The sequence below is a fragment of the Eumetopias jubatus genome, unplaced genomic scaffold (genome assembly GCF_037043125.1).
Source record: "Eumetopias jubatus isolate StellerSeaLion01/CBP00866 unplaced genomic scaffold, mEumJub1_p1.0 scaffold_14, whole genome shotgun sequence".
Lineage (NCBI taxonomy): Eukaryota > Metazoa > Chordata > Mammalia > Carnivora > Otariidae > Eumetopias > Eumetopias jubatus.
The window spans coordinates 59,995,511-60,009,239 of record NW_028274820.1 but is presented as its reverse complement, the minus strand read 5'-3'; the positions used below and the strand labels follow the sequence as shown (position 1 = coordinate 60,009,239).

At 56.7% G+C, this 13,729-nt stretch overlaps 2 protein-coding genes across 3 annotated transcripts; both read left to right on the top strand.

Annotated features, from left to right (window-relative positions):
- Positions 1-2,341: 2,341 nt before the first annotated feature.
- Positions 2,342-4,019, top strand: HOXA7 (homeobox A7). 2 transcript variants are annotated; one of them, XM_088018465.1, is made up of 3 exons: positions 2,342-2,720; positions 3,682-3,900; positions 3,985-4,019. In XM_088018465.1, exons 1-3 carry the CDS (start codon positions 2,342-2,344, stop codon positions 4,017-4,019), a joined length of 633 nt encoding a protein of 210 aa, XP_087874591.1. The 2 variants fall into 2 exon arrangements, with proteins under 2 accessions (XP_087874591.1, XP_027975127.1); XM_028119326.2 differs by having other exon boundaries at positions 3,682-4,019.
- A 7,249-nt stretch (positions 4,020-11,268) lies between these two features.
- HOXA6 (homeobox A6) lies at positions 11,269-13,370 on the top strand. The gene is made up of 2 exons (XM_028119382.1): positions 11,269-11,710; positions 13,111-13,370. Exons 1-2 carry the CDS (start codon positions 11,269-11,271, stop codon positions 13,368-13,370), a joined length of 702 nt encoding a protein of 233 aa, XP_027975183.1.
- Positions 13,371-13,729: the final 359 nt, after the last annotated feature.

Below are 13,729 nucleotides of genomic sequence, written 5' to 3'. Positions count from 1 at the left end.
CCCAGAAAGGCTGAGGCCTTGCCGGCAGTATCTGGATTCTCCTTGGCCCAAGCGGAGGGGCAGCGCGCCCTGCCAGGACCGTGTGGACCTGCGCTGGACAAAACCCAAGCAGGGATGAGCCTGTGGCGTTCCTTCCCGCCCTCCCCTGCTCCCTGAACTCTGTCCCTACTTGGTCTGGGTCGTCTCACTTCGGGGCAGGTTTTACTTTAAACGCCATAGCTGTTGGCCGCTCCAGCCGCCCGAGTCTAGACAGACGGCGGCAGCGGCGGGGCCGGGTCTTTCTCTTTGCATCTTGCTCTGTGTCACCCGGGGAACAATTTATTGGTCTAAAGCTGTCTAATTCCGCCTCTTTGATCTCCTAGCTTTCTTGCTTGCTTCGTCTTCCTTTAACATTTTTAGGTTTTTATTTCCTGCAAGAAAGCGATGCTATTTGGAATATTTAGTTTTTCTTCCCTTCCCATGTTACAGCCTCCATTCCCCAACTAAGACATACTATCATCCCGATCCTCCATAAAGAGCATCCCCGGATATTCCCCCGCCCCCACAGCCCCTGTACCCCCAGGGGAAACCAGCAGGCGCCCACCTGCCCGGACAGCCCCCTCTCTCCACCCACGCCCCTGGGCAGTCCACTAGACAGGAACTGGGGCTCCGTTGCATCCGGGTCTGAACCCTCTTGCTGCCTTTTGTGCTCCTGGGACCCCCTGAGAGGGTGCAGTGAACGGGGGCGGCCTGGACTCTCTGAAAGTGATGGGAAGTGCTTTGTACACAAGGAACCAAACTCTATAATTTAGAGGAGAATTTCCGGGGCAATTCCATTGTGAGGTCGGGTTTATGGTGTGCAATCGAGCTGAGCAGTAAAAGGCATACTGACCCGGCGCCTGGGCTTCCAGCGCGGCCTGAGCAGTTTATGAGGCGTTTAGGGGAAGGGTTCGCCCCACCACACTCCACCGATCGGTGGGCGGCAGGGGCTTGGGCTGGTCCAACCCTGCGCAGGGGTTGGAGGCTTGCAAAGGTAAGCTCCACGCGCTTGGGGCCTGAATGGGAAGGAGGGAGACTATAATGTGTTCTGCTCTCTGTGAGCCAATCTTGGAAATGTGAAGCTGCCAGAACTGGGTCGTCTTTCTAGAGGGGTCCCCCTATTTGTTTGGGGGGTCTCCAAAAGAAATGGAGATCCATAGCTGGCTGAAGCCCCCAGGCACCTGGGTCCCTTTCTCTCCTCTCAAACTGTCTCTAAAGTATGTGTTGCTTGCTCCCAGGCACTCAAGTCCATGAAGAGCTGGCAGAGGCCCGTGGGTGGCCCCGGTGAAGGCTCCCAGAAAAGTCCCAGCGCTAGGGGTACCTGGAAAGGCGTGGGGTCTGAGGTTCCCCCAACCTTGGGGGAAAGAGACTTGGTTCCCCTTGAGCGAGGGGGAACCAGAGGTTGCAGGGAGGACAAAAGAGTGTCCAGCTATTTCGTAGGCTGCCAGAGGCCAGCCAGGTGCCCAGGAGCGAATGCACAGAGCCTGCCAGGACAGCGGGGTCCTGGAGGAGGGAGGGAAGCCCCACGTTAATAAATCTGTTGGCAAATGAGGCTCATTAATAGATAAATATTTCACTGCTTCCTTTAAGGCGGATAAACAGTGTGCCGCCGATTAAGGAAAGGAAGCTGGGAGACGTTGACTTTATTCGAACCACATGGTTCCAGTTTGCGGTCGCGTTCTCGCTGCAGCTGGAAGCGACGCTGCGCCGGCCCCATCTGGATCATAGTCTAAGTGGGCCTATCGCCCAGTGGACCTGGGTGGGGGGCGGGGGGAGAAGCGGGCAAAGAACAGATTTGCCCGGAGCTGAGACTTGCCCATGGGCTGCCGCGGGGCGGGCGGGTGCGCAGAGTGTAGAGACCCTCCCTAGGCTGGGTCAGTAGACTAGACAGGGGTCGGGAGGGCCTGCAGGCTTGGTCCAGAGTTCGGTCATAGGCTAAAGGAGGCTGTGCCCGGCCGACCCCGGGCAGCTTCTGCAGGCCAGGCGTCCACGCAGCGGTGGGCTGAGCGCTCGCGCGGAGCCTCGGGGTCCTCTTCCCGCGGGACGCGCCAGGCCGGCCGGGCGCGGGCAGATTCGTTGGCCACATATTTGAGCCTCTTCCCCTTCCATTCTAGGCTGCCGCGGGCCCCGCGGAGCAAGACCACCTGTGAGGGCTGCTGAGATTGGCGGAGGCGGTCATGTGGGCGGTCACGTGCTGCGGCGAGCTCCGTCCAAAAGAAAATGGGGTTTGGTGTAAATCTGGGGGTGTAATGTTATCATATATCACGCTACCTCGTAAAACCGACACTGAAAGCTGCCGGACAACAAATCACAGGTCAAAATTATGAGTTCTTCGTATTATGTGAATGCGCTTTTTAGCAAATATACGGCGGGGGCTTCTCTGTTCCAAAATGCCGAGCCGACTTCTTGCTCCTTTGCGCCCAACTCGCAGAGAAGCGGCTACGGGGCGGGAGCCGGCGCCTTCGCTTCCACCGTACCGGGCTTGTACAATGTCAACAGCCCCCTCTATCAGAGCCCCTTCGCGTCCGGGTACGGCCTGGGCGCCGACGCCTACAGCAACCTGCCCTGCGCCTCCTACGACCAAAACATCCCCGGGCTCTGCAGTGACCTCACCAAAGGCGCTTGCGACAAGGCGGACGAAGGCGCGCTGCACGGCCCGGCCGAGGCCAATTTCCGCATCTACCCCTGGATGCGGTCTTCAGGTAGGCGAAGCTGCTAGGCTGGCTGGGTGGACGGGCGGGCGGACAGGCAGCGCGGAGCGCCGGGCTGGGGAGCGCGGAGCGCGGAGAGAGGCGACTGTGAGCCGGCGGCCCCGTGACTCCTGGCGGCGCTGCCTTTCTGGTTTTAATTAGAGTCAAGGCGCCATAGCGTGGAGAGCCCGTAGCATTGTATGTAAATGAGGCTCATAAAACTTTTTATGACCCAATTAATGGGTTCGATCCTCGTAAATTTATTTAACTCCATTTGCCTTGGAATTTTAACATTTTGTTCGCTATTCTCTCTTTCTCTCTCTTTCTCTCTCCCTTTCTTCTCTCCCTCCCTCCTTTCCTTTCGGCCCGGCTTTTCTGTTTCAAAAGCAGGAAGAGCCAAACCCTTCATCAGGGCCCCTCTTACGCCCCTGTGCCAGGGGCCAGTTAAAGGAGGGGTGGGGAACGAGAGCGGGGACAGGGGGTCGGAGTGCCCACAGAAGGTCTGGGGATGGGGGCGCGGTCTTCTAGGGAGGAAAGGCGCCCCTGGAGTGCGGACCGCCCGAGGGTCACCCACTTGCCTAGCAAAGGGCGGGGGAAGCGGCCCAGCTCGCCTTTGAATGGCAAAAGCGCAGCGTCTCCCACTTGCCCACACTCTATATTTACAATTTCCCTTTGTCAGGGGGAAGCAGGACATTGTGGAAGCCTAGCCGGCTGGAAAGGGCGGTTGTAAAGTTGGGATTCTGCGCCTTTCCTCCTCACAGAGCTGCCTGCCCCTCTGGCACCGCAGTTGGGGTCTTCCGCTAACACTCCCGCTCCTCCCCCAGCGCCGGCCGAGGGGGGGGACGCGCGCCCGGGTCAGCGCTGGGAGAAAGGTGCGGGCTCTGGGACGGCGGCCTGGCTAATGCACTGTCCCGTCTGTGTCTCTGTTGGTTTGTCTGTCCATGTGTCCATGTGTCCGCGTGTCTGCTCCCAGGGCCCGACAGGAAGCGGGGCCGCCAGACCTACACGCGCTACCAGACGCTGGAGCTGGAGAAGGAGTTCCACTTCAACCGCTACCTGACGCGGCGCCGCCGCATCGAGATCGCCCATGCGCTCTGCCTCACCGAGCGCCAGATCAAGATCTGGTTCCAGAACCGCCGCATGAAGTGGAAGAAAGAGCATAAGGATGAGGGTCCGGCTGCAGCCCCCGAGGGCGCCGTGCCCGCTGCTGCCGCCGCCGCCGCCGCTGCCGCCGCCGCCGCCGCCAAGGCCGACAAGGCCGATGATGAGGACGAAGACGAAGAAGATGACGACGAAGAGGAGGAGGAATGAGGGGCCAAGTCGGGGCCCTAGCTGCACCAGACAGTCGGGAAAAGCGTCTTTAGAGACTCATTGATTTTATTTACAAAAGTGGAAAAAATAAAAAGAAAACGTAAAAACAAAAACAAAAAACAACCCAGTCCCCAACCTGCACCCATCTGCCCCATTACCCACTCCAGCTCCCATCTTTTCTGGACCGAGCAGCCGCCTAGACTGGGTCCCCTTGGGGATCTCTCTGCCCCCAAGGATCCCCAGCAGACACCCTCCCTAACCCCAGTCCGACCGGCTCTGCGCTGGCACGGCTAAAATACTACCTAGCACAGGCCTCGGCCAGAGGCACCCCAAACTACCTATGGGCCCAGCCCCGGTAGGCCTCCACTCCCAGGAAGCCCAGATGTGTCCCAACACTGGCAGACACCCAGCACCTCCTCCATACCGGCAAGGACCTGATTTTCTCAGTACTACCTACTCCTCCCAAACTACCTATTTTGTGCTCACTGGCTCGCCTGCTACCTAGTGCCGGCCCCTTCCCCCGTCAGGCCCCTCCTGCTTCTGCCTGGCAGCCTTTGGGGTCCCTGAGGCTGCATGGAGAAGGTGGTGGGGTCCGGGGACCAGGGTATTGGCTTCTATTTAAATTGAAAAATAATATATTTATTCCAAAGCATTCTAAGTGCTGCAACCTAGAATCCCTCCTTCTCTGGCCTGGGCACCCCAAGTTCAGGCCCATTACCCCCACTTCTGGAGGGGAGCATTCCCAAGCTAGCTGCAGATCTCTGGGTTAGCTTCTGCTTAGTAGGACTGCAGAGATGCTCCCAGCCTCCCTGCACCTCCCCTGGCCCCTATGTCCTACTGTCCAGCCATGTTGAATATGTACACCCTGACTTTTCCTACAATAGTAAATACTGTATATTTGAACAAGACTTTTTTTTGTCATTTATATAGTCTTGGAGCTCATTTGTAAGGCAATGTCTTGACTTGGGAAGGATGTGTTAATGGGATGACTTTGTAGCATGGTGTGTTGTCTTGAGCTAACTTTATAGCTGGTGGGGAGGGCCGATGCCCTTCCCAATACCCTTCATCTCTTGTGTTGTCCTGCGTCCCCCTTGTCCCTGTAGGCTCTAGCTTGGGGTTCCAGGAATGGGAAGGCACACTTCCTGTCTTGCCCAGCTAACCGTGTTTTATGTAACAGAAAAATAAAGATGCTTGGTGACAAAAAAAAATGTGGACTGCTTTATACAGGGGGGCCTGGGAAAGAGAGGGAAACCTGGCTGGGGTTAGCTCAGCCCGGGTTTGCTATGTCTGGATGCCCACAGGGGCTTTGGGGAAGCAAAAGTGGAAGGACAAATAGGGTCCAAGTGTTGAGTGTCTATGTATTGGTGTATATGTGTGTCGAGTCCCTTTTTGTGTGGATTCTAAGGTGTGGATTTGTATAGGTATGTGTGTACCTCTTTTGTATGTGTATTTTATATATGTCTGTGTGTATTACTACACAGGTCAGTAATTTTATGTAATTCTGTGTCTAAAATTGAGTGCATGTGTTTCTGTGTCCATAATTGAGTATGTGCATTTCTGTGTCCATAATTATATATGTGCATTTCTCTGGAGATTTTCATCTTGGTTTTGTGTGTGTGCACAAACATCTTCCAGATCTCTTGAAAATGGACTCTTCAATGGATACATTCTATGAATCTCCCTTAAAAAAAAACCCTCACAAATTCCATGAGCAAATCCAAAATCCACCCTTTCCTGTAAGACTGTGGGGTGGGCTTGGAAAGGGGTATTACCCTGCCAATGATCCCGAATTTTCCATGAGTCCTGAACACGGCCCCGTGCTAGGAGGTGGGATCAGGACCTCTGACGCAGCCCCCCTCCCACCCTGCATTCAGGCAAAGCAAGGGCGCCCAGGCACAGCACTGCAAATGAGGGACATGGGAAGGGGCAGGGACCCAGCAGACCCGGGCTGCGGAGCCTTGGCGGGGGCGTCCGGGTGCGGGGAAGGTGGAGAGTCTGGGTAGGGGCGAGGGGCGATGCGGACAGCGCAGAATAGCCTGAGCTCAGCAGGCGAAGACCTCGACTCCAGCCTCCTGCCTAGGTTGGGCCCGCTTCTTATTGCTCTTTTAATAAAACCCAGCCCAACTGGGTTTGTTAAACCTGCGGCCCCAAGTCGGGGCGGCCTCGGTGGTAAGATGGCGCCGGTGTAAGAGCTGCCTCCTCTTAGTGATGGGGAAAGGGTCATAAATCCGTTGTTGTTTATGAAAATTTACAACTTTGCAATACAACTTTATGAGTTGTTCGGCCCTTCCATTGGCCGCTGTCGGTCATGTGGATGGGAACCGTGAACATGAACTTTTTTATAATTTCCCTTGCGAGAATAGAGCCGCATTCTTTTGCTCCGCTCCGTCCTGCCTGCTTCGGAGCTCTGCCTTCCAGCCGGGCTTGGCTGCGCTTTGTCCGGCGATGGCGAGCGAGACGAGGCCCTGGCCCGGCCCGACCCGGCCGCTCCCGCTGGAGGTGGGGCGCGTCCAGTTCCCCGCGCCGCGGCGGCCGCTTTGCAACTCGCAACCTGGCTAATTTCCTGCGTCCTCTGGCACCAGGAAGGAGGACGATTCGTCTCCCCGGCTGCCCAAGCGACAGCTGTCAGAGGGGCAGGAGCTTCTGGGAGCCGCCATCTGAAGGTGAGACATGTGGGGAGACAGGAGCAAAGGTGGTGAGATGGCAGCCGGCGGCGGCGGCGATGGGAGAGGGCACCCAGGATGGCTTTGAAGAGGGGCATATTCACCCTCGCCCACACTCACCGTTCACACTTGTCCCCCATCACGCGCGCCTGCACACGCGCGCGCGCGCGCGCACACACACACACACACACACACACACACACACTCCCTTTCTCTCTCCTCTCCCTGGCTCACCATGGCAGTAAATGCCAGCCTTCCTTTCGTGGCACAGCGTCCTGGCATGGGGCAGGAGCACTGTGGTCTTCTCTCTCCTCTTCCCCAGCGACCTTGCCGAGCCCCAAAAGAAGTGGCCCGGCACTCAGCGTTCCCAACCAGCCTCTCCGGTTTGGATTTTTTTTTTTTTTTTCCATTCATGACCCAATTGGCTCGACTGAATTCCCCAACAACTGGGGACAGTTCCCGACCTGGGGAGGTGGGAAGAGGTGAGGGCAGAGTGAATTAATTGACATGCGTTTTGTTAGTATCAACACAGCACCTTCTGTTCTGAGGGAATCGGTTTCTGGAGAGAAAGGTAGAATGAGGAAAAACAAACAAAAACTTACTAATTCAGCCAGGTTCCTCTGCTGATTGCCTCCTTCCCTTCACGCGGTTTTCCGATGACAGAGGTGTCTGAAGCGCGGGGAGAGGGACTAGGTGCGTGGGTGGTACTCTGCGTTGGAGGAGAGGATGGGGTTAATTGGCTGGGTGTTGCTTGGCGGGAAGTTTCGGTGCAGAGAATGTAGTGGTGTTACTGAGTGTGGCAGGGGCCGCAGCTAAGGTTGAAGGAAGGACGCAAACCGAGTCTGGGCGATAGGGGGACCCCCCACCCACCTCGGCGCAGCCGGCTGGCGACCGCACGCCCCACTTTGCGCGAGCGGGGAGAGGACTGTGGAGCCGCCGGGGAGGAGGCACGGAGGGTGCCGGGGGCGTCGGCTTTATGTGGCGCGGTGGCACAGACTGGGTGCGCCTCGGCCAGATTTGCCCCAGTAGCTTCCTGGGACTGCGACCAGAAACGATCCTGAGGTTCTGGGCTCGAGTTCTTTTTGTTGGTTTTGTGGCTTTGGTTGTTGTTTTCCCACCTTAAGATAATACCTTGGTATGCATTCGAAAATTAAGAAGGGGCTGTGGATGTTTGGGACGGCCACGCGAGCTGTGGGTGCGCTCAGGGCGGATAAAGCGGCGCATTTGCGTCGCAGGGCCGCGGGCTGCCTGACTGCGGCTGCCGCGGGCAGATTATTTATTGCGACCGCGCCGGGCGCTCGCTGCTGCCACGCTGTGGCCGTCGCCGGGACCGACGCCAGCCGCAGCCCCGCGTCGTGCAGCCTGGCGCGACTGCTGCGCGGGCCCCTCAGAGATTCCCAAGCAGGCCGAGGAGAGCCGGGCAAGGGAGGACCCGAGGGGCGGCCTCCCAGGGCCTGTCGGGAACCTCCCCCGCCTTGGCCACCCCTGACAAGAGCTGGACGCCCGACTAGACTCGGGTCCTCCCCCCACCCCCAGCGCCATGGAGACTGGTTGCACAGGCGGCCTGGCACGTCATGGCTGCTTCTGTCCAAACTGCGCGTCCCAAGGCTCCCCCGGGGCGCACGCTGGTGCGGGGAAGGCGCCCGCTTCGGGATTTCGAAATCGGAGAGACCACTCCTGGTCCCGAGGCCTGCAGGCCTGGCTGGTCTTGAGGATGATTGACTATGGCAAGAAAGGCGGGCTTTGGCGCCAGGCGAGGGCCTGTGACAGGCAGAGGCCGCACCTGTATGCTATGGGCTCTGGCCTGGGCTACAGATCGAGGCGGCCCGGGGGGGCCCTCAAGGTCCCCCTCCCCCCCACGGCAGGCCGCCCTCCAGGCTGGCGGACGTCGAGTGGGCAGCCCAGGTAAAGGGCCGACTGTGGGGCCCTGCCCGCCATCCAGTCCCCTTTGAAGAGCGGCTGAAAGGTAAGTGGACTTTCTCTGTGGCTTTGACCTAGAAGAGAGAGTCCTGGTAGCCATTCTCACTATCCCAGGAGAGGCTCCCTCCGGCGTCTGGGGCTCCTATTCTTGCCTGAGTGTGTGTGTGTGTGTGTGTGTGTCTCTCGCTCTGTTTCTCTCTCTCTCTCTCCATATATATATAGGCACCTAATGCTGGTTGGAGAAATAAATTGGGCCATTGCCAGCATAAGATGTACCAGACTTGGCTAACACGTAGAGATTTCAATTTATGTTTTTCTATCTCAGCGCCTGTAGAAGCTAGAAATACAATGTTTTTTGGCTCTTAGCTGAGAAATCAAATTCTGTCATTGTCTGGGGGTAATTATTAGATCAAGAATCCAAGTCAAAACATAACAAATAATAACAATAGTAGTATATAGAGTAGACTGCCATCAGTCCCAATACTGTGTGAGACCTGGAGGTATGACACAGAAATTATAAAGGTAAACATTTATCAACATCTCCCAACAGTTATTTTTGTCTTACACAATAATAATTTGTTTGAAATCACTGTCTACTGATGGTCTTGTTTAAGAAACAATAACTCAAACATGATTTTCTTTGGACATAGCTTTTAAAAAATAGTTCCCTTTAGAATTTTTAGCTTGAGTTTTCATTTTCAGCTATTGTGTCCATTCTCTGAGGAAATTCGAGGGAAATGTTACATTCTATCCTCTCCTGCCCGGCCCTTCCTTATATATGCAAAGGAGAAACTTTCCCAGCTTGGATTGGTTGGGGCACAGGCAGAAAGCTTCTGGGTGCAGCCCCCATTGCGTGGGGAGAAGCCACTTTCAAGCGAGCTCGCTAGGTTCTGTGGAGGCCACCCGTAGCCCCGTCCTTTCCCAGTTTTCCCCCTTTGAGGGAAGTGAGGGCAGGGGGGAGAAAATCGAAAAGCAAGGAAGAGGTTAAGGAAGTCGTTGGCAGATTCCTAGGAGAGCATAGCCAGCCCCCCCCCAAGTCCTGAACCCCATGAGCCTGCATTCACCAGAGTTTTACAGATCTTACAAACATCCTCTGGAAATTCAACCAAATTGTATAAATAGTCTTTCTTCAGCCTCTGCAGAACTGAGGATTTTAAAGCTAATTCAAGGGTTTTACAAGCCCAACAAATACAGTTGTAAAAATGCCATTGGAAAGATATCACATTTTACAAAATGAGATTGATCCATGTGCTGTAAAAGTCAGCTATCTCGAAGGCACACCTATCAAGCAAGGGAAAGCAACCCAGGACATGCTTTTCACGTCCTGTCTGGGCAAGGCCAGGCCTGGGACCAAGGTAAAAAGCAATGCAGACGGTTCCTGGAGCCAGTGAAGCAGCTATTCCCAGTTTTAGAGCAGCTGCAGGTGGCAGGCCCCCAAAGTCCCAGGAAAGGCATGGAAGAGGGGTACACCCCAGGAAAGTGCCGGCTGGGGTGCCCCGCAAACCAAGCACACCAATGATCTCACAGCCTTGGGACATCCCAGCTGCCCTCTCTCCCTGGCTTGGCAGGGACCTTGGGTCGCTGGGCCTCCGGAATGAGGACAGAGATTCCACATCTGGATCTGTCTCAGCTCTGAGCAGTCCAGGTGTCGGTGTCGGTAGGGCGAGTCCCAAGTGCTGGGTGAGGGGAGCAGGTCCCACGGCCGGCTTCGGAGCTCGGTCTCAAGGCCATTCCTCTGTAGGTCCCTTTCTTGTTGAAGCCAGTGGTTTCTGGTCTCTCAGTTCCTGGGTTCAAAGGTGGGACGGGGACGCACAGCTTGTGGGGTGCTTTGAGGCCTCACAGTCGCTGGCCATTGGAGGGGGGAGCCCGTAGGGACTCAAAGGAGAGGTGTTGTATGTGGGATGATGGGGCCCGCGGGGGAAGACGTTTGGCCGCATCCTGGTCAGCTCGAGGTGAGCCTTCCGCGGCAGCGAGGCCCAGGCCCTGGCTGGAGGTGGGGAAGGAGAGCAGGAAGGGATGCCCCGATTCCTAAGGTGCAGGAGTGAGGAGCAGGGCGCGAAGGCCTGGGTTCTCAGACCCCCTTCTCCAGCTCTGGAACCCGCACCCACCGGTAGGGGACTGCAGAGGGTGGGGCAAACTCAGGGCCCTGCCGGGAGGGCAGGCCGATGGGTAGCAAAGCCTTCGTTGTCACCGCCCCTCCGGGCGCGGGGCTGTCAGTTTTCCTGTTTGGAAAGAAACCCCAGCAAAATCCGACCAGGCAGAAAGGGCAGGAGGAAGGAGCGGGCCTGGCGGGCCCTTTGCCGCGGCCGGACTCTAGTGCCCCTACCCCGGCCTGATTCGCACGCCTCTACCCGGGCCGTGCCCGCCGCTGGCGTTCGGGAAGAGAGCCGGGCCGGCTGGCTGTGCGCGCCCATTAATCTGCCGGGCGGGCGGCGGGCGGGCGGGCTGGGGGCTGTTTGTAACTTTGCTGCCTCGGTCGCCGCGGTCCCCGGGGAGCGGGCTCCGGCGCTCGCTCCCATTGGCCGCCGCCGCGTCAGCTGGTGCGATTTGCGGCTGTCGCTTTTGGCGTTCGGCCATCCAGAAACAAACCAGTTCGATGACTACTAATAGTTATAGCCAGATGTACTAATACACAACAAATCACAGTCCTGCAGAGGGGCGCGCAAATGAGTTCCTATTTTGTGAATCCCACTTTCCCCGGGAGCCTGCCCAGCGGCCAGGACTCCTTCTTGGGCCAGCTGCCCCTCTACCCGGCCGGCTATGACGCGCTGAGGCCCTTCCCGGCCTCGTACGGGGCGTCGAGCCTCCCGGACAAGACGTACACCTCACCTTGTTTCTACCAACAGTCCAACTCGGTCCTGGCCTGCAACCGGGCGTCCTACGAGTACGGGGCCTCGTGTTTCTATTCTGATAAGGACCTCAGTGGCGCCTCGCCCTCGGGCAGTGGCAAGCAGAGGGGCCCCGGGGACTACCTGCACTTTTCTCCCGAGCAGCAGTACAAACCCGACAGCAGCAGCGTGCCGGGCAAAGCCCTCCATGACGAAGGCACCGACCGGAAGTACACGAGCCCTGTTTACCCCTGGATGCAGCGGATGAACTCCTGCGCGGGTAAGGCATTTCCCTGCAGCCCCCCCCCCCCCAAGCGAGTAGAGGGAGAAGGGGAAAGGGGCAGGGAAAGGAGGAAGGAAGGAGGAGACAGAGAAAGTAGAAAGAGGAAATAGAAAGCAAGGAGGAGAGAATGAACAAAGTTTCTTTGGCTTTTTTAAGAGATTAAAAAACAAAAACAAAAACCAACCATTCCCAGTGAGGCAATCAAGCTGTGGCAGAGTGAAGGCACTAGTATCCATGTAAGGTGACACCTTAGGGGATCGAGAGGGGTCACTGCCACTCTGTGTGAGACTCTGTGACAGGGGCCACCTGAACAGACAGCTAGGCTGGATGGGAGGGAGTGCCTGCCCACACTTCCCTCTGGTAACACCCTGCTCAGATCCCCAAGCAGAGATGGCCTTCTGCAACCATCACTGGTAACTCCCCTTCACTCCCCAACTTCTCTCCTTTCTGTCTTTCAGAAACCTATATAGATAGAGGCTCTCATTTGGCCTCTCCTAGTGTCTCCCTAAAGCCTTGGAGGGCCACATCCTCAGCCTCAGGATTTTTTCTTTCTCCTCCCTTCCCTCCTCCCCCTTCCACTCAACTGCTCACTCTTAGTCAACTTCTGCCTCCTTTTGAGGCCCTGCCTGGGTCTCACACACCCAGCTTGGGGGGAGCCCCCCACCCATGGGCTCCTTTTGTACTAGAACAGATAGCCCATCACAGTCCTACATTTCCAGAAACCCCAGATGGCCCATAGCTCCATCCCTTTGCCTCTGGTTTCCAAAAATTTGACAGAGAATCCTTGGAGCAGGGCAGAACCTAATGCAGATTTTTAAACTGATAGTGTTTTGCTTTAAGATCCACTTGTTTTTTCAAGGGAGCTCTGCTTTTCTCAGGAGGACCATACAATGGGGGGGGGGGGGAGTTTGCAAAGATTTGAGAGGGCTAACCATTTTTCATCTTCAAAAGAAAAAAGAAAACCATGTTGAGTCCTGTCATGTCTGGCCACAGTAACACCTTCACAGAGATCCGTGTGTGAATTCCAAGTGTCCACCTTACTCACAGGGTTCCACACCCATCACTTCCAGACGCACACCCTACACTCCCACAAAAACACGACTCAGGTACCCCGAATTAAGAATGCTCATTCTATTCTTTGGCTTGTAATGGTTTTCTTACAGAGCAGATTTTTCAAAAACAGTAATTTCTCACTCCAAGTTGTTTTAGGTGGAAAACATCTCGCTTGGTATGAAATAATCTCCCATCCTGCCGGCTTTTGGCCTTAGACATAGCGAAAGAGGCTGGAGTGGAGGCGGGTGGTTTCCAGTTTAGAGGCCAGGGAATCCCGGCGCGGGTCTGACTGGTTTGGCTGCCGGGATCCTGGCTCACCGGCGCCCGGCCATTTCTACCCGCAGGTGCTGTGTATGGGAGTCACGGGCGCCGAGGCCGCCAGACCTACACGCGCTACCAGACGCTGGAGCTGGAGAAGGAGTTCCACTTCAACCGCTACCTGACGCGGCGCCGCCGCATCGAGATCGCCAACGCGCTCTGCCTCACCGAGCGCCAGATCAAGATCTGGTTCCAGAACCGCCGCATGAAGTGGAAAAAGGAAAATAAACTCATCAATTCCACACAGCCCAGCGGGGAGGAGGCTGAGGCAAAGGCGGGCGAGTAGACGCCTGGGCAGGGACCAGGCCAGCGCTGCAACCTCCCTCGGCTTTGCCCCCTTGCCTTCGCCTGCTCCCCAACTTTTCTCCCCCGCCTGCTCCCATCCGGGGGGCCTCTGCAGCTTCAGGGGAGCCGGGAGCTTTGCAAACGCCTGAGCATTTATTTCTTACCAAAAAAAAAAAAAAAAAAAAACCACCCTACACACAGCCAATCCCAGCGGTGGAGCGGGGCGCACTGCACATACAGTCCTGCTCTCCAAGGCTGCCCTAGCCAGCTCCGGATCCCAGGGCGCGCCCCAAATTCGTCCCCGGCTCTTGTGCTAGCGCCTTTGCATGCCCCTGAGCTCGGGACGCGGGGGTGCTGGAG